Genomic DNA, 23,033 nt, shown 5'->3' with positions numbered 1-23,033 from the left:
GTTTTTCTCTGTATAGATGCCTAGGAGCGGGATTGCTAGATCATATGGTAGTTCCATTTTTAGTTTCTTGAAGAACTTCCATACTGTTCTCCATAGTGGTTGTACCAGTTTACAGTCCCGCTAACAGTGTAAGAGGGTTGGTTCCCCTTTCTCTGCACCCTCTCCAGCATTTATTGTTTGTAGACTTTTTGATGATGGCCACTCTGGCTGGTGTATGGTGGTACCTCATAGTCTTTTCTTCCAAGTTTAATTTTATTGGAGTACAGATGATTTACAATGTTGTATGTATTAGTTTCAGGTGTACAGCAAAGTGAATTAGTCATACATATAAATATATTCATTCTTTTTCCCATATAGGTTATTACAGACTATTGAGTAGATTTTTCTGTGCTACAGAGTAGGTTCTCATAGTAGTTTTGATTTGCATTTCTCTAATAATTAGCAATTTTGAGCATCTTTTCATGTGTTTTTTGACCATCTGTATGTCTTTGGAGAAATGTTTATTTAGATCTTCTGCCCATTTTTTGATTAGGTTTTATAAATAAATATATTGAGCTGCATGAGTTGTTTGTGATTAATCCTCTGTCAATCACTTTATTTGTAAATATTCCCTCATATTCTGTGGGTTTTTTCCTTTTGTTTATAGTTTCCCTTGCTGTGCAAAAACTTTTGAGTTTAATTAGGTCTTATTTGTTTATTTTTGTTTTTATTTTCATTACTCTAGGAGGTGGATCTGAAAAATTACTGCTGCAGTTTATGTCAAAATTGTCCCACATGCTTTCCTCTAGGACTTTTATGGTATCTGGTCTTATATTTAGGTCTTTAATCCATTTTGAGTTTATTTTTGTGTATGGTGTTAGTGAATGTTCTAATTTCATTCTTTCACATGTAGCTGTCCAGTTTTCCCAGCACCGCTTATTGAGGAGACTGTCTTTTCTCCACTGTATATTCTTGTCTCCTTTGTCATACATTAGTTGACCATAGGTGTATCGGTTTATTTCAGGGCTTTCTATCCTGTCACATTGATCTATATTTCGGTTTTGTTTTTTTGTGACAGTACCATACTTTTTTGATGACTGCAGCTTTGTAGTATCATCTGAAGCCAGGAAGCCGAATTTCCTCCAGCTCCATTTTTCTTTCTCAGGATTGCTTTAGCTATTCAGGGTCTTTTGTGTTCCCATAAAAATTTTAAAACATTCTCTTTTAGGTCAGTGAAAATTGCCGTTGGTAATTTGTGATAGGGATTGCATTGAATCTGTACATTGCTTAGGTAGTATAGTCATTTTGACAATATTGCTTCTTCCAATCTAAGAGCATGGTATATTTTTCCATCTGTTTGTGTCATTCTTGATTACTTTCATCAGCATCTTATAGTTTTCAGAGTACAGGTCTTGAATACAAGTGGTTAGAGTGGACATCCTTGTCTTGTTCCTGGCTTTAGTGAGAATTCTTTCATCTTTTCACTGTCAAGAATGATATTAACTCTGGGTTTGTCATATATGGCCTTTATTATGTTGAGATATGTTCTCTCTATGCCCACTTCTGGAGGGTTTTTACCAGACATGGACGTTGGATTTTGTCAGAAGCTTTTTCTGCATCTATTGAGAGGATTGTATAGTTTTCATTCTTCAGTTTGTTAATGTAGTGTATCACACTGATTGATATGCAGCTATTGAAAAATCTTTGCATTCCTGGGATAATCCCACTTGATCATGGTGTATGATCCTTTTAATGTATTGTTGGATTTGGCTTGCTAGTATTTTGTTGAGGGATTTTGCATTTATATTCATCAGTGATGTTGGCCTGTAATTTTCTTTTTTTTGTGCTATCTTTGGTTTTGGCGTCAGGGTGATGGTGGCCTCATAGATTGAGTTTGGGAGTGTTCCTTCCTCTGCAATTTTTTGGAATAGTTTCAGAAGGATAGTGTTTTCTCTAAACATTTGATAGAATTCACCTGTGAGGTCATCTGGTCCTGGAATTTTGTTTGTTGGGAAATTTTTAATCAGTTTCAATGTCAGTACTTGTGATTGGTCCATTCAGTCTTTTCTGTTTCTTCCTAAGTTTTGGAAGATTTTTTCTTTCTAAAAATTTGCCCATTTCTTCTTGGTTGTTCATTTTATTGGCATATAGTTGCTTGTGGTAGTCTCATGAGCCTTTGTATTTCTGTGATAGCTATTGTAACTTCTTTTTCATTTCTAATTTTATTGATATGAGCCATCTTTTTCTTTTTATGAGTCTGGCTAAAGCTTTATCAGTTTTGTTGATCTTTTCAAAGAACCAACTTTTGGTTTCATTGACCTTTTCTATTGTTTTCTTCATTTTTAAATTTCATTTATTTCTGCTCTGAGATTTATGATTTCTTTCCTTCTACTAACTTTTGAGTTTTGTTTGTTCTTCTCTCCTTAGATGCTTTAGGTGTAAGGTTAGGTTGTTTATGATTTTTCTTGTTTCTTGAGGTAAGCTTGTATTGCTATAGCCTTCTGTCTTAGAACTGGTTTTGCTGCATCTCATAGTTTTTGGAACATTGTGTTTTCATTTTTGCTTTTCTCTAGATATTGTTTGATTTCCTCTTTTATTTCTTCAGTGATTCTTTGGTTGTTTAATAGCATATTGTTTAGTCTCCATACATTTGTGGTTTTTTGCAGTTTTTTTTATAGTAATTGTTTTCTAGTCTTATAGTGTTATGGTCAGAAAAAATGCTTGATATATGATTTGTTTTCTTAAATTCACCAAGGCTTGATTTGTGGCCCAGAATGTGATCTATTCTGAAGAATGTTTCATGTGTGCTAGAAAAGAATGTGTATTCTGCTGCTTTTGGATAGAATGTTCTATAAATACCTAATAAGTCCATATGGTCTAATGCATCATTTAAGACCTGTGTTTACTTGTTAATTTTCTGTCTAGATGATCTGCCCATTGCTCTAAGTGGGGTGATAAAGTCCCCCACTGTTATTGTGCTAGTGTTGATTTCTCCTTTTTTTAAAACTGTTAACAATTGCCTTATATATTGTGCTATGTTGGGTGCATATATATTTACAATTGTTATATCTTTATAGGATTGATCCTTTGATCATTATGTAATGTCCTTCTTTGTCTCTTGTAATCAACTTCATTTTAAAGTCTATTTTGGAGTTCCCACTGTGGCTCAGTGGTAATGAACCTCACTAGGATCCTTGAGGGCATGGGTTCGATCCCTGGCCTTACCTAGTGGGTTAAAGATCTGGCATTGCTGGGAGCTGTGGCGTAGGTTGCAGACTTGGCTTGGATCCCATGTTGCTGTGGCACAGGCCAGCGGCTACAGCTCCAATTTGACCCCTAGCCTGGGAACTTCCATATGCCATGCGTGTGGCCCTAAAAAGACAAAAAAATTAAAAAATAATCTATTTTGTCTGATACGAGTATTGCTACTCTACCTTTCTTGATTTCCATTTGCATGGAATATCTTTTTCTATATGCTCACTTTCAGTCTGTATGTGTCCCTAGAACCAAAGTGGGTCTTTTATAGACATATATGGGTCTTATTTTTGTTTCCTATCCATTCAGCCTATGTCTTTTTGTTGGGGCATTTAGTTCATTTACATTTAATGTAATTACTCATATGTGCATCCTTACTGCCATTTTGTTACTTGCTTTGGATTTATTTTTGTTGGTCTTTTTTCTTTGTTCTCTCCTCTGTGGTTTGATGACTATCTTTAGTGTTGTATTTGGGTTGCTTTTTATTATTTACATATTATAGATTTTTTGGTTTGTAGTTAACAGGTTTTGATATAGGAGTCTATAGATATACAAGATTAAGTTGCTGGTATCTTAATTGCAAATGAATTTCCAGTATCCTGCATTTGTACTCTGTTCTCACGACTGCTGTTTTTGATATATTTGTGTATGAATTATATCCTGCCTTTACTATATGTTTGCTTTTACCAGTGAGCCTTCTCATTTGTAATTTTCTTGTTTCTAGTTGTGGCCTTTTTTACCTAGAGAAGTTCCTATTTGTTATAAAGTTGTTTTGTTGTGCTAAATTCTCTCAGCTTTTGATTCTCTGTAAAGCTTTTGATTTCTCCTTCAAATCTAAGTGAGAGCCATGCAGGTAGAGTATTTTAGTTGTAGGTTTTTTCCTTTCATCACTTTAAATATATCATGCCACTTTCTTTTCTGCAGTTTCTCCTGAAAAATTAGCTGATAATCTTATGGGGGTTCCCATGTATGTTTTTTGTTGCTTTTCACTAGCTGTTTTCAATATTTTTTGTCTTTACTTTTGGTTATTTTGATTAATATGTTTTGTGATGCTCCTCCTTGGGTTTATTCTATATGGTATTTGTTGTGCTTCCTAGACTTGAGTGAGTGATATGTTTCCCATGTTAGGGAAGTTTTCTGCTATTATATATTCAAATATTTTCTTTGGCCCTTTCTCTTGTTCATCTCTACTTGTTTATTCTCTAAATCTTCTATTTCTTTGTTAAATGTTTCTTGTAATTTAACAATCTTTGCCTCTGGTTTTTTCCAAGACCTTGGATCATCCTTACTATCATTACTCTAAAGTCTTTTTCACGTAGGTTTCTTATCTCCACTTAGCTGTTCTTCTGGAGTTTTGTCTTGTTCCTTCATCTGGCTCATATTTCTCTGCTGTTTCATTTTCTAGCTTTCTATGTGGTCTTTTTTCAGGCTATAGGGTTGTATCTTCTCTTGCTTCTGGTGTCTGCCCCCTTGTGGGTGAAGTTGATACAGGGACTTGTGGCAGGCTTACTGATAGGAAGGATTGCCACTGGTGGGTGGAACTGAGTCTTGTCCCTCTGGTGGGTGGGGCTTTCTCTCTGGGTGTGATTAGAGATGGCTGTGTGCACAGGAGGACTTTAGGCAGCCTCCTTGCTGATGGGGGGCTGTGTTCCCATCCTGTTTGTTGTTTGCCCTGGAATTTCTCAGCCCTGATACATGAGGCCAGATTTTTCCAAAAGGCAGCCTCCAGGGGAGTTCACACTGATGATCATTTCCTAGGACCTTCACCTCCAATGTCCTGCCTCCACAGTGAGCCGCAGCTACCTTCTGCTTTCCCAGGAGACCCTCCAAGACCCGCAGGTAGGGCTGACCAAGATTCTTATGGAGTTGCCCTATGTGTACCCATCAAGAGTGGAGTCTCTCTTTCCTTCAGTCCTGTGAAGCTACTGCACTCAAGCCTTGCTGTCTTTCAATATAGCTGAAGGTTCCCAGTGAATCCTTGTAGTTTAATACATATAATAACATGATAGCCAATATTTATATAATGTTTTAAACTTTTTATAGCATTTTTACACATGACTATATGCTTTCAGAAATAATATGGGTTGTGATGAGATTTGAGTTTGGATGCTTTTTCAGCCTGTTAGCTATATGATCTTCGGTTATTTAACCTCTCAGGACCCGTTTTCTCCTCTGTAAAATGGTGGTGGTGTTAGGGTCAAGGTGATACCCACCTTATAAGGACTGATTGAGACAAATACCTAGTATGATGTTTGAGACACAGGAGGCACTCGATTTCCTTTCCTTCTCTAAAGGTGGTTATTTTCTATCCCCTGCCTCACTTGGCGGGGTAAGGGTCCAGCATTGCCATGAGCTGTGGTGTAGGTTGCAGATGCAGCTTGGATCCTGCATTGCTGTGGCTGTTTTGTAGGCCAGCAGCTACAGCTCTGATTTGACCCCTAGCCTGGGAACCTAAATATGCCACGGGTATGACCCTAAAAAGACAAAAAAAAAAAAAAAGAGAGAGAGAAATTAGATCCAGCCACCTAGCCCACGCTCACAGCCTTTTATTTATCCATTCATTCAACAAACATTTATTGAAGGCTGTTGTGTGCCTGGCACTAATCTTTAGAACCTGATCTATGCCTTTTTTTTTTTTTTTTTTTTTTTTTTTTTTTAGGGCTGCACCCATGGTGTATGGAGGTTCCCAGACTAGAGGTCAAACTGGAGCTGTAGCAACTGGCCTATGCCACAGCGACATGGGATCCAAGCTGAGTCTGTGACCTGCACCACAGCTCATGGCAACACCAGATCCTTAACCCACTGAGCGAGGCCAGGGATAGAACTTGTGTCCTCATGGATACCAGTCAGACTCATTTCTGCTAGGCCACAATGAGCTCTCCTGATCTATGACTTTTTATCTATTTTCCCTTACACACACTTTGACAAACCACACAGGCAACAGCATAGGAAATGGATATTTAATCATTCTCTTGAATGATTAGAACTCTAAAATAAACTTTTCTGTATAACAAAATGTAATACAGCCATGGTGGGTCCAAAGTGCCAGGGAGGCAGTGGTCAACACCTGTGGGAGGTGGCTAGAAACAAAACATTCTTTTCTATCAAAGCTTCGTTCTTCAGGGCCTCATTTCATTGCCCCTGATTTCAGAAGCCTCTTTTTCAAGGAAGTTACATGTTTTTGTTGCCTTAGGCAGGGTCCTGAGACTAAATTCAGAATGAGAGAACTTGAGATGGAACTCAAGCAGCAATCTCATAGGACTTGATTTGTAGAGTAGAAGAAAAGAACTTAGAAGCTCAACCAGCTGAAGATGATCCCATCAGGAATTCCTGGTTGCCTGAAACTGAGTTCTAACTCTGCTGAGGCAGCAGCCAAGGAGTCAAAGGCTAATGCTCAGTTTTAAGAAGCAAACAAGTTTGTTTGCTCCCTCTTTTTTAGATCCTTTTTGACTCTATATCAGGGTTTCTTAATCCTGGCATGATTGGCATTTCAGTCTGGATAATTCTTTATTGTGGGGGGATGGCCTGTATGTTGTAGGATGTTGAGCAGTATACCTGGGTTCTATCCACTAGATGCCAGTAGCACCCTTCCCCTGAGTTTTAACAACAACTACGTCTCCAAAATGTTCAGATGTCTCCTGGGGTGGTGAAAAATCACTCTGGTTGAGTGTCACTACTCTAGATGCTGAGGTGACCACTGTCCATCAAGTCTTGATGGTATAATGCCACATATAGTCAAGATGAGAAATCCTTTCATTAATTTAAGGATGAACACCATCTGAAGTAAAATGGCATTAGTTTGTTTTAAAAATAAGATGCTCATGGTTAAGTAGTTTAGAAAATCAGTGCCACCGAACGGTATTTTTCATGTTAACATTATGATCATTTCCCACATTTCTTGAGCACGTACCAGGTGGGAGAATATATGGGGCACTTTTGAATTGTAATGAAAAGTGAATCTTTTTACCTATCACTAAAATGTGGCTGCCTCTGAATTGTGAAGTGGCAGCTAATCAGCAGCAGCTTGCTGAATCCACCACAATTTGTGGATTATAAAACATGGATATATTGCAATCAAAACTTTCTAGGAACTTCCTCAGAGCAACATTACAGCAAAATAGCTAAAGATTCAGAGACAAGAGGGATGCAGTATCCCATTCTCTCACTCCCCTGGTGGGGATGTGTTTGAGGAGGTCCCTGAGATGTGGTGATACACTTGTTTCCACATGCATTTTACTTAACAGTCCTAACACACTTCTCTAGTTCAAAAGAATTACTTTCCCAACTTTTAATATATGTCTTTGAAGATAAATCTATCTTGTTCAGATTGAAGTCTTCTGTGGGTTGCTTTTGGCTTCTTCTTGCTTCTTGATCTTATTTGTTCACTCTCAACTTCTAGTCATGAATTCATTTCCCCCCAGAAATATAAAACTAGGTCATATCTTGTGGTGAAATAGTTCTGAAGATTCCTGGGATTCTGAAAATAACAGCAATAATATACCATTACAGCCATTCAGCAAACATTTCTCAAGAACTGAAAGCATCCCTTCTGCTGTATGATTGTATTTCTTGTTCAGAAATGGGCTTGTTTTTTTTTTTTCTGTATTTTGATGATATTCTATTGAGGCTAAATGATATCATGGGTTGCTAGGGGAAAGGAGATGGCTTGAGTCTCCGTTTAAGGAAGGGGATCATCCTCAACAAACAGGAACTGAGAGAGGAACTTTGGGCAGGCTGCTCGGTATATGTAGAAGGATGGCTTATATATGAGTTCTCAACCAGGGAATGTGTGTGACCTAAAGTGTCATGATCAAATATAACATGTATCTCAAGTAATGATCTCCTGATTTATTTAAGAACATTGAGTTAAAGTTATCCCTCTATAATTCTGGAGAGAAAGTGATAGAGCTGCTGCTAACCACATAACAGTATATAACCCTTTGCATACTGCATGTAAATATCATCTGTTACCTGTATGTCAAGGTTTATAAAAAAAAAGACCATGAATTACTACTCTAATGCAATATAAAGATGAATAAGCTATACTTAATAGGCCAGATTAGTTGTAGGATATTAAAAACTCATTTACAGTGTTGTAGGAATCAAGGAATGAATAAAGAATTCCTTCTACTAATGAGATCCTCAAAGAATAGTTTCCTTAGTGAAATCTCCCTCCACTGACAACCATGGAGGTTGGGAATGATGGAAACCGGCAGGTTTCTTTACAAAAAATCTATTTTGTGCACTGCCATGTAATGAATGTTTGGAGAACAGGAGAAAGAATGAAAAGCAAATCAAGAGATCCCCAGTCAAGATGGTGGAGTAGAAGAATCCTGAGCTTATTCTCTCTCATGTGCACACCAAAATCATGACCACTTTCCAGAACAACTATTGATGAAAAAGACTGAGACCTACCACAAAAAATTTTCTACAACTAAAGATAGAACCACAGTGAGACAGGTAGTGGGGTCAGACTCATAATATAGTGAAGTCCTATACCCCCAGGAGGATGCCCCACAAACTGGAGAATGATTACATTGCTGAAGTTCTCTCAAAGGAGTGAGATATCTGAGCTCCACGTTGGGCTCCCCAGCTCAGGGGTCTGGCATCATGAAGATAAGCCCAGAGAACATTTGGTTCTGAAGGCCAGTGGGCTTGCTTTTGGTAGGCCCAGAGGACTGGGGGAATAGAGAATTCACTCTTACAGGGCTCATGCAAAATCTCACATGCTCTGGAAAACAGGGCAGAAGCAGTGATATGACAAGAGCCTTGGTCAGGCCTACCTACTGATCCTGGAGAGTCTCCCAGAAAGGCAGGAGGCAACTGCACACCACCCTGGGAACACAACCTCTGGCAGCAGCCATTTTGAGGAGCTCCTTCTACCGTGTGGATACTGGTACTGGCAGGCACCGTTGTGGAATTCTCCCTGTAGCTCATTAGCACTAAGACCTGGCCCCACTCAACAGCTCTAAGTACCAGTGCTGGGATGCTTCAGACCAAGCAACTAATTGGGCAGTGACACAGCCCCATCCATCAGCAGACCAGCTGCCCTAAGACTACCTGAGCCCACAGCTGCCTTTGGACATGGCCCTACCCACAGGAGAGCTGAGTAACAGCTCCAGAAATCTCCTGGGCCCAGCCCTGCCTTCTAGGAAGCCTGTTATAGTCTCTGGACTAGCTTCAGTCACCAGAAGGCAGATACTAGACGCAAGAAAACCACAATACCAGAGCCTGCAGACCTAGCCTGCCCACCAGCAGGCAAGACTCTTCCCTGCACTCGAGACCAGCTGGTCCCCAGCCTTGTCTACTAGTCAGGTAGCACAAGCTTCAAGACACCCCAGACCCTGGACCCAAATGTATCAGGAACTAGCCTCCTGACCAGCAATCCAAGACCAGTTCTGGGATCCCTGGATCCTACAGTCAAACTCCAGAACATGGCTTTGCCCACCAGTAGACCAGCATTAACCCCAGGACCTGGCTTCACCCACTAGTTGGACTCTACCCATCAGTGACCTAGCACTAGCCCCAGGTCCCCCTGGGGTTCTACATTCAGCTGCCTTAGAACCTAGTCCTGCCAGCCAGCAGCCTCCACAAAAAGCAGGGCCTGGCAATGACTTGGACTGGGGGCCAACTGAGCCTATTGGACTTCCCACATAGTCAGCCCACCATAACAGAAGGACCCATGCAGCCCTTAGAGTAATAACATATAAAGCTTATAAGAGCATATAGCTTGGATGACAAGGGAGTGTGCTGTTGGGACAGAGAGGATGTCTCCTACAAAAGATCACTTCTCCAAGGTCAGGAAATATAACCAATCTATCAGATACATAAAAGTACAGACAGCAACTTAGGCAAAATGGAGAGACAGAGAGATATGTTCTAGATGAAAGAAAAAGATAAAACCCCAGAAGAAGAACTAAGTTAGGTGGAGAGAGGCAGTCTACCCAACAACAAGTTCAGGGTAGTGATTGTAAAAGTGAAGAACTAGAGAGAAGAATGGATACACAGAGTGAGAAATTAAAAGTTTTAACAGAGAAAATATAAAGGACAACCAGTTAGAAATGATGAATATAATAAGAGAAGTGAAAAATAACTAGAAAGGAATCAATGGGAGACGAATAAATACAGAGGAATGGATTAGCAAGCTGGAAGAGTAGTGGAAATCGCTGATGCTAAACGGAAAAAAAAATGATCACAGTTGAAGAGACAACATCAGTTGCACTAATATTTGCATTAAAGGGGTCCCTGAAGGAGGAAGAAAGAGAACAGGACTGAGAACGTATTTGAAGACATAATTGCTGAAAACTTTCCTAACCTGAGAAAGGAAATAGACATCCACGTTCGGGAAGTGCAGAGAGACCTATAGAAGATTAACCTGAAGAGGAACACACCAAGGCATGTTATAATGAAAATGGCAAAAAAATAAAAAATATTAAAAAGCAGCAAGAGAAAAGCAACAAATAACATACAAGGGGACTCCCATAAGGCTATCCACTAACTTTTCAGCAGAAACTCTGCAGTCCATAAGGGAGTGGCACAATATATTTAAAGTGATGAAAGGGAAACACCTACAATCAAGAATACTCTACCCAGCAAGACTCTCATTCAGATATATGGATAAGCAAAAGCTAAGAGTTCAGTAGCACCAAACCAGCTTGAAATGAAAGAAATGTTAAAGGAACTTTTTAAGTTAAAAAGCAAAGGCCAAAACTAGACATTTGAAAATTATGAAAGGAAAAAGAAGAAGGCAAACATAAAGGTAGGAAATCATATCATGCATAAAGCTAGTAGGAGGGCCAAAAGATAGAAATAGTAAAATCATCTATAGCCTCAATAAGCAGTTAAGGAATACACAAAACAATTAGATGTAAAATATATCAAAAAGTAATTGTGAGGGAAAGAGAGTACAAATGCAGGGTTGTTAGAATGCATTTGAAATTAAGAGATGAGCAACTTAAAAAAATCATGATTTATATGAATTACTATATGAAACCTTATAATAACCACAAACCAAAAACCTGTACTAGATAAACACACAAAAGAAAAAAGGAATTCAAATATAACACTAAAGATGGTCATCAAATTGCCAGAGACCAGAAGAAGAAGAAAGGAATGAAAAAGACCTACAAAAACAACCCCCAAACAATCAAATGGCAATAAGAACAGACATATCAATAGTTATTTTAAACATAAATGGACTAGGGAGTTTCCATCGTGGCTCAGCGGAAATGAATCTGACTAGTGTCCTTGAGGACGCAGGTTCGATCCCTGGCCTTAATCAGTGGGTTAAGAATCCAGCATTGCTGTGAACTGTGGTGTAGGTCACAGATGTGGCTTGGATCTGCTGTGGCTATGGCTGTGGTATAGGCTGACAGCTGTAGCTCCGATTCAACCCCTAGCCTGGGAACCTCCATCTGCCACAGGTGTGGCCCTAACAAGACCAAAAAAAAAAAAAAAAAAAAAAAAAAGTAAATGGACTAAATGCTCCAATCAAAAGACAGAGTGGCTGAACGGTTACAGAAACAAGACCAGTATATATGCTGCCTACAAGAGACTCACTTCAGATTTAAAGACACACAAAGACTGCAAGTGAGGGAATGGAAAAAGGTATTCCATGCAAGTAAAATCAAAAGAAAGTTGGGGTAGCAATACTTATATCAGACAAAATAGACTTTAAAATAAAGATTATCGTAAGAGACTAAGAAGGACACTATGTAATGATCAAGGGATCAATCCAAGATGAAGATATAAACAATTATGAATATATATGCACCCAACATAGGAGCACCTAAATATACAAAGCAAATATTAATGCACATAGAGAAATCAACAATAACACAATAATAATAGGGGACTTTAATACCTCACTTGCATCAGTGGACAGATCATCCAGACAGAAAATCAGTAAGGAAGCGCTGGCCTTAAAAGGCACATTAGACCAAATGAACTTAATAGATACATATATTTCCTTAGAAATGGCAGAATACAAAATTCTTTTCATATGCACCTAGAACATGTGCAGGATAGACCACATGTGGTCTATTAAGCCACAGAATAAGCCTTGGTACGTTTAAGAAAATTAAAATCGTATCAAGTTCTTTTCCAACCACAATGCTATGGAACTAGAAATCAATTACAAGAAAAAACACTGCAAAAACACGAACATGTGGAGGCTAAACAATATGCTACTAAACAAGCAAGATGTCAATGAAGAAATCAAAGAGTATATCAAAAAATATCTGGAGACAAATGAAATGAAAACACAACAATCCAAAAATCTATGGGAAAAGCAGTTCTAAGAGGGAAGTTTATAGGGATACAAGGTTACCTCAGGAAACCTGATCTGAGCTGATACCCACAACAGCCTCATAAAACAGGGTTTCCTCTGATATAGTTATTTGCATAGGCACCACCTTTGCAGTTTTTATAATATCCATGTACTACCTTATATCCAAGTATACAACTTTATATTTTTCTTTCAATTGCTATTTTATTATTATTATTTTGTCTTTTGTCGTTTTAGGTCTGCACCCGTGGCATATGGAGGTTCCCAGGCCAGGGCTCTAATCAGAGCTGTAGCTGCCAGCCTTTGTCACAGCCACAACAAAGCCAGATCTGCGCTGCATCTGCGACCTACACCACAGCTCATGGCAACGTCAGACCCCTTAACCCACTGAGCAAGGCCAGGGATCGAACCCCAAACCTCATGGTTCCTAGTCAGATTTGTTTCGCTGTGCCATGATGAGAACTCCTCAACTGCTATTTTTTAAAAAATAAATGTAAATTTTTTTTTTTTTTTTTTTAGCACACAGCAAAAGACAAGCAGATCAACATGTTTTTACTTACCCTTGAAGACTTAACAATCTAGGCAAGGAATACACGTGCCTTGGACATGCACACCAAGAGGATGTGAACTAAAAGGACCATCAGGAAAGGGGGCTAGAAGGCACTTTACTGAAGTGGATGAAGTACATGTGGATCTGAGTTGCCACAGAGTAGGGGACATTTCCAGGAAGGAGCAGAGAGAGAGGTAGCAAGGCCAGAGCGCAGTAGTCAGTAGCGGAGAGAAGCAGGAAGCTCCGGGAGAGAAACTTACTTGTGACTGCAGAACTGAAGACTTTAACTTTGATATAATAGTGCCTAGAGAGTCACTTTAGGTTCCAGAGTTAAAGGAATGCTGTGATGAAAATAGCATTTGAAAAATTTTATTCTGGCACCTTGTTTCCTATCACCTAAGACAGAAAGAGGAAGGAGCAAGTATGAGGTTTTAGAACTAGTCAGGGGTATGAGATGATGAAGCTGGATTAGGGTCACTCTGAAAGACAACATGGGAAGATACTGTGGAGCTTGGTGACAAATTGACCTGAAGGACAGAGGGGGCCAAAAACAGCTCTAAGATTATGAGCCTGGTGACAAGGCAGTGAGTAATGAGGTAGTGTTGACTGTAACATCATAAGCTCAGTTGTTAACAAATTCCACAGGCAGAAGAATATGCAGAAAGAAATGTCCTACCAATAATTAGACTCAGGTGAGAGTGGGACGTCCCAGCAAGAGGGCTAGTTGGTGGGTGCTTTGTCAGGTCTCCAGTCAACAGGGGCTTTGTTGGGGACCGGGAGGAGGCCTCTTATGTGAGTGATTATGTCATGATGCTTCATCATGAAATCTAGAGTAAAGAGAGCCAAACCTCTCTCTTCAATAAAGTCTGTGTGCCTTCATGGATGACTCAATAAATGAAAAGGGGTTTGGATTTACATACATATTTGAATTGTATAGAGGTCCTATAAATCTGTTCTTGAGGTCTGTACTCTTTGTTAACAAATGCTTACCTTTTCACAGTACCCGTAGAAATAGTGCCTACTGCCCTGGCATTATTAAATATTCCTCCCTGAGGCTGATGCTGTGGGCTGCTTGATTCTTGTTAGCAACCCAAGCACACACAACAGATCCCCCATACCACTTGTGATTCAACTCACCTGTCATACCAATGACTTTGCATGTTTCTGTGTAGCCCAGCTACATTATTTTAGCATCAGGTAAGGACAGAGAGGCAGGAGTACCCAGCTGATGGCAACAAAAGAAGACAAACACAAGGAAGCCTTTGAGTTCAGCAGCTGTAGGTGACTTTGCCTTTTAATCTCAGAGTCTGTAAAGGGAGAGAAAAAAGTTCAAGGTGAGAGGAAAAGCTGGATGCCCTCTTCATGTGGCTGGTTAGCAAAGAAAAGTTGTTGTTCCTAATTTAACTTGTACTCTAATTTGGGGGCAACTTTTTACCCCATCCTCCCCCCCTTTATGTAACTGGCTTAAAAGCAGAGCTTTCCCTTTCTTCAAAGAAGTTTCATTCTGGGGTCCACTCCAGTGAGCACTCTGCCAAATGAAAAATGGTGCCAATATACAGATTGCTGTTGGTTACCAAATAAAGAATAGTCTAAACAGACAGCCATGGCCAGTTCTTGGTTTCAGACACATTTTTTTCCCCTCTAGGCAGTGACCTTTACATGTCTGTGTCATTTGCTTTCATCACACCGCTACAAAGGAATGAGAAAGTATTGTTCTCATTTTGAAGTAGAGAAAGGCAGAAGTGAAGAAATTAAATTACTCTATTTTTCTCCTTAGACAGTCCAATGTCATTTCGGCTCTGACACTTACTAGCTGTGTTAACTTCAGGCAAGTTTGGCAAATGTATATGTGCCTCAGTTTCTTCATCTATAATACAGGACTAAAATAATAATAATCCAGTTCACAGAGTTCTAGTGGGGATTAGTGGGTAAATACATGCAAAGTTAATACATATAGAAGAGACCCTTGCACCATAGTAAGCCCTCAATAAGTTTTAGCTATAAAAACAACAATAATGCCAGAGAGGGTGTGGAGAAGAGGGAACCCTCCTATACTGTTGGTGGGAATGTAAATTGGTACAACCACTATGGATAACAGTATGGAGGTTTCTTAGAAAACTGAATATAGAATTACCATACGATCCAGCCATCATCCAGACAAAACTACAATTCAAAAAGATATATGCACCGTATGTTCACAGCAGCACTATTCACAATAGCCAAGACATGGAAACAACCTAAATACCCATCAACAGATGACTGGATTAAGAAAATGTGGTACATATATACAATAGAATACTATTCAGCCATAGAAAGAACAAAACAATGCCATTTGCAGCAACATGGATTAAACTAGAGATTCTTATACTAAGTGAAGTCAGAAAGACAAATACCATATGATATCACTTATATGTAGAATCTAAAATATGGCACAAATGGGAGTTCCCATCATGGCTCAGTGTTTAACGAATCCGACTAGGAACCATGAGGTTGCGGGTTCGATCCCTGGCCTCGCTCAGTGGGTTAAGGATCCGGCATTGCGTGAGCTGTGGTGTAGGTCGCAGATGCGGCTTGGATCTGGCATTGCTGTGGCTGTGGTGTAGGCCGGCAGCTACAGCTCTGATTAGACCCCTAGCCTGGGAACCTCCACATGCTGCAGGTGCGGCCCTAGAAAAGACAAAAAAAAAAAAAAATGTGGCACAAATGAACCCATCTACAGAACAGAAAACAGACTCACAGATATAGAGAACTTGTGGTTGCCAATGGGGAGGGGAGAGAGAGTTGGATGGACTGGGAGTTTGGGATTAGTAGATGCAAACTATTACATTTAGAATGGATAAGTGATGAGGTCCTACTGTATAGCACAGGGAACTATATCCAGTCTCTTGAGATAGACCATGATGGAAGATAATAGAAGAAAGAGAGTGTGTATGTGTGTGTGTGTGTGTGTATATATGTGTGTGTGTGTGTGTGTGCGTGCGCGTCTGGGTCACTTTGCTATATAGCAGAAATGGGCACAACATCACAAATCAACTATACTTTATATATTGCTTTATATATAATGCTATACTTTATAATACTATAATTTATACTTTAAACATATACATATTTATACTTTAATTAAAAAAAAACAAATAACTGTAACCCCACTGAAGCCTAATAAACATTACTTCCCTTAGCCTGAATTCTGTCCTAAGCTCCACATCTGGATTTACAGTTGCTATGCTATATCAGTTAAAAATATAATTGCTTAGCAAACACTTTTGAGGGCCTGTTGTTTGGGTTCAAAGGAGTCCAATAAACATCTTCTCCCCAGCTGATTTATGAACCAGTTAAAGAGTAAGACTAAACAGTGAGACAACCGAAAGACTAAAAAACACCTTTATTACTGATAAATCTGATAATAAAAGATTAAGCATTGTCTGCAGAGAAGTGGGCTGCAGCCCAGACTTCCCGAGAGACAGACAGCACAGGACTAGGGCAGCTTTCCTCCCACAAGGACAGATTCTGCTCCTGGAAACTGATGGTTTGGAGGTGCGGAGTAGAAAGAATACTTCTGGTTAGCTGGAGAGAATGGGAAAAACAAGGAGCTTAGTTCTTATGCCCAGCTTCTCATGCCCAGCTTCTCCTACTAAACTCACCAATCATGTAAATTAATTCCTCCTCTGAGGAGGAGGAGTGAAAGAGGGGAAAAAAGAGGCTATAAGGGCTACACTGGTGGGGATCTCTTCTCATGGAAGGAGCTATGTGGAGTAGAGATGTAGCAGTCTCCCCTAAACCTGTTCTATGCTGGGCGATGTGCTAAGCATTGGATATCTCTACCTTCGTATACAAAGGGCACTTTCAACTCAACATCTCTAAAATCTCTTTTTTCCCCTAAAGGTGTTGCTTTTTCCTGTATTTCATTTTTTTTTTTTTCTGTTGGTAGCATTACTAATCTCCTAAGCAACTTGAGTAGAAATAGCAGACCCATTTTGACTTGTTCCTTCTTCTTGTCCTTCACATTGGTGTCACCAAGGTCTGTAAATTATTTTTTTCATTAACTTTTCCTTCTCATTGTCACTGCCCTAGTTAAGGCCTCATAATTTATCTTCTGGACATTGACATAGGCTCCTGACTTCATATCCTTCTATCCTATCAAAATCATTCTTTTTCTTCAAAACCCACTGCGAACTCTTGTCTACTGAGCCACTACAGTCATTCATACAACTCTTTCTCCTAGGCACCATATCTACACTGTGACTAGTTCTCTTATCACAACTGTGCCATTCATCTATTTCATGGTACTTAAAAATTGCTTTGTATACATTTGGCACTCAATAGAGATTTGTTAAGTGAATGACTCACATTAGCGGTGTAGGCAGAGAGCAGAGGATATAAACCCCATGGCCTCATTCAATTGTTTAAAAACATACTTTGTGCATGGCAAACAGGATTTATGTTACTATAATTTTATTGTAATTTTTTTGGTTTATTTTTTTATTTTTAAAAAATTTTTTATGCTGCAGCTGTGGCATATGGGGGTTCCCAGGCTAGGGGTCCAGTCAGGGCTGTAGCCTCCAGCCTATGCCACAGGCATAGCAACGCTAGATTCGAGCCATGTCTGTGATCTACACCACAGCTTAGGGCAAAGCCGGATCCTTAACCCACTGATGGAGGCCAGGAATTGAACCTGCGTCCTCATAGATGCTAGTCAGTTTCGTTTACACTGAGCCACGATGGGAACTCCTTATTGTAATTTCAAGCTTTGTCATGCTCCTAAAAGTTGTATACAGTCCTAGTACTGATACATGGAACACTTGTTCTGATGTTCCAATAAGCATGTATGGAAAAAGAACCTGCTCACTGAATAAAAGCTGTGTTCAATCTCTGTTGTTTGTTCATTTATTGCCATTTCTATTAGAAGGCATTAGTTATATAGTTTGGAGCTTTTTATTTTATTTTTTGCTTTTTAGGGCTGCTCTTACAGCATAGGGAGGTTCCCAGGATAGGGGCTGAGTCAGAGCTATAGCTCCCAGACTACACCAGAGCCATAGCAACGCCAGATCTGAGCCGTGTCTGCGACCTACACCACAGCTCATGGCAATGCCGGATCCTGAACCCACTGAGCCAGGCCAGGGATCAAACCTGCAACCTCATGGTTCCTAGTTGGATTCCTTTCCACTGTGCCACGATGGGAATTCCTAGTTTGGAGCTTTTAATTGAGATCTAAACCAAGATACTGATGTGAACACTCATTTTTTTAAGTGCCTAATGCTTTATTTCCCCCTTCTCGTCTAGGAAGACCCTCGCTCAGGGACTGCCTCGTTGGTCTCAGTGTGGACAGCCAGCTGACTCAAGTGGAGCCTTTCCGGGAATGTACAACAGGACTGAGGGACTGAGCTTCAGTCCAGTTACTCACTTGAGTGGAAGAGACTTTTACAGGGGGAGCTTCTGCCCTATAGACTAACCCAAGAGAGTAAATTAGCAAAGAATAAAGTAGAAATGAAAGACAAAGAATCCTAATGCAATTTATGTTCTTGATTCCAGCTATTCCTGAAGCTATATTATACTTCCTGTCCTTGGTTTCATGAGCCATCCTAATACCGTTTTGATAAATTCCCCCTTTTAGCTTTGGCTTGAGTTGGTTTTGTTTTCCATTATAGGCAACTAAAAATGTTCTAACTGGTACAGTCACCAATTTGTTCCACAGGGTAGTGGAAGAGCTCTTTCTCATATATATGATTTTTTTATTAGACACTTTTTTATTGTAAAAAAACACATAAAATTACTATCTTAAGTATTTTTAAGCGTATATTTTAGTAGTATTAAGTATATTCACATTGTTGTGAAAAAAACTTCGAAACTTTTTCATTTTGCAAATCTGAAACTTTAAACCCATAAACAACAACTCCCTAAGCTTCCCCTTGCCCCCAGCTCCTGGTAGCTGCCATTCTAATTTCTATTAACTTGACTACTTTAGATAACCTCATATAAGTAGAATTTGCCTTTCTGTGACTGGTTTATTTTACGTAGCATAATGTCCTGAAAATTCATCCACATTGTGGCATGTGAAAGGATTTCCTTCCTTTTTGAGGCTGAATAATATTCCGTTGTGTGTATATTCCATATCTTCTTTACCATTCATCTCTTGATGGACATTGGGGCTGCTTCCTGCTCTTGGCTGTTGATTAATGCTGCTGTGAACATGGGTGTACAAATATAGCTTTGAGACACTGCTTTCAATTCTTTTGGACAAAATACACAGAAATGGGACAGCTATGGCATATGGTAGTCCTGTTTTTGAGGAACCTCTCATACTGTTTTCTGTAGTAGTTGCACCATTTTACAGTCTCACCAACATGCTCAAGGGTTCTAATTTCTTTTCATCCTCATCAACACGTTATTTTCTGTTTTGCTGTTGTTGGAAGCCATTCTAATGGGTAGGAGGTGATACTGCGGTTTCCATTTGCATTTCTCTAATGATTAGGGATGTTGAGCATCCTTTCATATACTTATCAGCCATTTGTATATATTCTTTGGAGAAATGTCTGCTTAAGTCCTTTGCTACTGGGTTATTTGACTTGTTAAATTGTGTTATTTGACTTTTTCGTTGTTGGGTTTTTTGACTTTTTTGTCGTTGAACTATAGAAGTTCTTTATGTATTCTGGAAATGAATCCCTAATTAAATACATGATTTGCAAATATTTTCTCCCATTCTATAGGATACCTTTTCATGTATATAAATTTTAATTAAAAAATAGCCAATGAAACTATGATTTATTTAGTTAAATTCAACAAACATTTATAGGGCACTTAAAAGACACAAAGTATTCTGCTTGGTATTAAGCTTGATATGAGACAGCAGATCTCCTGACACCTCCTTCCCCAGCATCTTGAATTCCATTTAACCCCAGGGGGGATGGTCTTAAAATTCATAATTAGGTCTATGCATTTTCTTGACACTAGGTCACCCCTAAGTTTTGCAATATACTAAGCACTGCAGGGAGACTAGGATGCTGGGCCTCCCTGGCTCCTGGTCTCACCCTGGGAGGCGGGCTCAGTCTAGAGCTTTCAGATTAATCTTGGGTCAGTATTGGTAGGATCATGAACCTGTTTCAGGAGGAGTGAATCAGACTAAGGTAGATTCTGAGACCTTTGGTCTTCAAATCCAAAGACTTCTCAAAGTCAGGACAGAACCAAACCCAGTTTGGGGGGAACTTGAGATATGGATCTGCAGCTAAAGATGTCAAATAATTGTTACTTCTTCCCTGCTTAACCAAAGCAGTCCTAGTGAGTTAGGGCCTCAGAATCCAAACACTGCCCTCCAGGCAGTAAGAAGGCATACAAGATGAGGACTAATTGCCACCTCTGACCCACATGCTATAAATATTGTTTTGTATTAGTTTTCTTGAATAAAGCAGTCCCAACTGGAATTGTGATTGAGGCCTCTCTGAAGCTGTGTGTGCCCTGGTACATAATGTATCTGTAGAGAAGTTAGATTTGAATTTACATTTGATTCTCACCCCAGTAACTCCACAACGAAAATGTGAAGGAACTCACCTGTCACTCTGATATCCCCTGTGGCTTTGGCAATGTCGTTTTCAATCATACAGGAGTATGTGGTGTTGATTGTGACGTTGTAGAGCACGGACACAACCTTCATGGTGACATTCTCAGGGTTCAGCTCAAAGCTGGTGTTGGATACTTCTGAGAAGTTGGCTCCCTGGTCAACCTGGGATGCCCAGACCACCGTAGGCTGGGGAAACCATCGGGGAGCCTCACATCGTAAGCTCTCTGAGCTGGCGTTAGAGTCCACATTCACCTCTGGGATGCTGAAGGCTGCAGGGTGGAAGGTCAAAAGGGCAGATATCACGGTCAGACAGGTAGGACAATATAGCTTTTGACGTGCTAAGTCTTAAGGACACATTAAAGTGACTCAGAACTTTCCCAGTTGGCTGTCTGTGTATGGCCTATTGTATTATAGATGCAAAAAATGATTTGCTCATAGTATTGCTACATGTCATAACACTTTGGCCACTATGGCAAACTCCCAGGACCTAAGTTCTAGGTATAACTTGCAACAAATAAATTTTTCCAAGTAAGGGGAGTCCTAGTGATCACACACAAAAAATTTATCCATTTGGGAAATTGGGTATTTTCCCAGGCACCTATGAAGCCTCCTGAATTTCATGTCTTTTTCTGCCTATAGGTAAAGTTAGGGTGGGAAGGGAGAAGGAAGAAACAAACAGCATTCACCTGTCACCTACAGAAATTCCATACCTAGGCCCTGTCATCATGGGGACCTGGAGGCTGCTTGAGTAGAGACTGCCCAGACCTGGTATCCATGGATAAAGACAGGCATTTGTTTTCTTCTAAGATAATGCTCCTCACGTGGGAGGCAGATACATCTTGAAATTAAGACCAACTTCCTCATCTGTCTAGGCAGAGGGACACCTGTAGAAAATGTTAAGGCCTGGACTTTGGCCTATAAAATATTTATTATGCCACAATGGAAAGATACAAATTAACTTATTTAGCATCTTCCTTTGCCAAGGACTGTGCTAGTGCTGAGTGAGGGGTAGGAAGAAAGCCTTTGCCATGTCCTTAGAGAACCTGCTGCCTAGCAGAGGAGACGAGACTCACATACTTGGAGCAGGCATGGAACCAGCTTCTGGGAGATGCTGTGGGAAACTGCGTGTATAAGGCAACGAACCACCACTTACTGAAGGACCAAATTCTGGACATTATTTGTTCCTCACAACACTCCTAAGGGTATCTATTATTGTGCCCATTAAAAAATAAGCTTTTAATTTTGGAATAATTTTAGATTTACAGCAACATTGCCAAGATAGTACAGAGAGTTCTTATGTACACTTCTCCATTTCTCCCTAATATTAACATCTTAAATAACCATGATATATTTGTCAAAACTGAGAAGCTAGCATTGGTAGGTAAACTCCAGACTTTATCAGTTTGCCTACTAATGTCCGTTTTCTATTCCAGGATTCCATCCAGGATGCCCCATTGCATTTATTTGTCATGTCTTTGGATTCCTCTCATCTGAGACAGTTTCTCACTCTTTCCATGTAGTTCATGATTTTGACAGTTTTGAGGAGTATTGGCCAGGTATTTTGTAGAATGCTCCTCTACTGGAAAATGTCTGAAGTTTTTCTCATGCTTAAATTGAGGTTATGGGTTTTGGAAAGGAAAACTGTAGAAATTAAAGAGCCCTTCTCATCCTGTCGTTTCAGAGAGTACATGCTAAAAACATGATTCATCACTGAAGATGTTAACTTTGATCACCTGACTGAGGCTGCATTTGCCAGGTTTCTTTGGAAGCCGGACTGTACGAAGTCTAATGCACCCTAAGAGTGGTGGTCAAGGAGAGGGGGTGTTCTAAGCTCTACCTCCTGGAGAAGAGATCCAAATATATTATCTGGAATTCATCTATGGAGAAGGTTTGTTTCATCTCCCTCATATAAGTATGGACTTGGGCATTTATTTTATACTTAGTTAAAATTTAATACTACATTGTTTATTTTGTTAAGTGGTTCCAGTTTTGCCATTGGAAGCCCCTTCAGTCAGCTCCAGCGTTCCTTTGACATGACTCTTAACCCCCATTTTAAGATGAAGAAGCTGAGGCTCAGTGAGGTTGCCTTGGCCAGGCCACTTATGTGCCCAGTTCTGCTTTCGATCTGTGCTTTGGACCATCATGTGCACGTGGTACGAGGGGTCCAAGAAAGGCCTGTGCAGACTGGGTTAGGCTAGGAGGTCTCAGGATACTTTTCTGCTTATCCTTCAAGGCTCTTCTTAAATGTCAGACTCTCTCCATGGGAGCTTTCCTATCGCTTTCCTCCCCATGCATGATCTCTCTCTTCTGCGGAATCCCCAAATCACTCGATTCCTCTTTTCTCTTAAAGCATTTACTACACCTTACCAATTGTTATAGATATTTACATATGTTTCTTATCTCTGCCCTAA

The 23,033-nt window shown here is 39.8% G+C and overlaps 1 protein-coding gene across 7 annotated transcripts in view; it reads right to left on the bottom strand.

Moving 5' to 3' along the window:
- Positions 6,019 to 23,033, bottom strand: part of VTCN1 (V-set domain containing T-cell activation inhibitor 1) — a 194,301-nt gene continuing 177,286 nt past the window's right edge. For all 7 annotated transcript variants that reach the window (XM_021089976.1, XM_021089974.1, XM_005663545.3 and 4 more), the window contains 3 exons: positions 20,613 to 20,891; positions 14,208 to 14,377; positions 6,019 to 7,711 (listed from right to left, as the gene is read on the bottom strand). In XM_021089976.1, the coding sequence (XP_020945635.1) occupies positions 14,253 to 14,377; positions 20,613 to 20,891 (404 nt within the window). In that variant the 3' untranslated portion in view covers positions 6,019 to 7,711; positions 14,208 to 14,252. The remainder of the gene's footprint in view (positions 7,712 to 14,207; positions 14,378 to 20,612; positions 20,892 to 23,033) is intronic.

The sequence above is a fragment of the Sus scrofa genome, chromosome 4 (assembly GCF_000003025.6).
Source record: "Sus scrofa isolate TJ Tabasco breed Duroc chromosome 4, Sscrofa11.1, whole genome shotgun sequence".
NCBI classification, from domain to species: Eukaryota; Metazoa; Chordata; class Mammalia; order Artiodactyla; family Suidae; genus Sus; species Sus scrofa.
The sequence above is the reverse complement of the archived record's forward strand: the minus strand, read 5'-3'. Positions and strand labels throughout refer to the sequence as shown.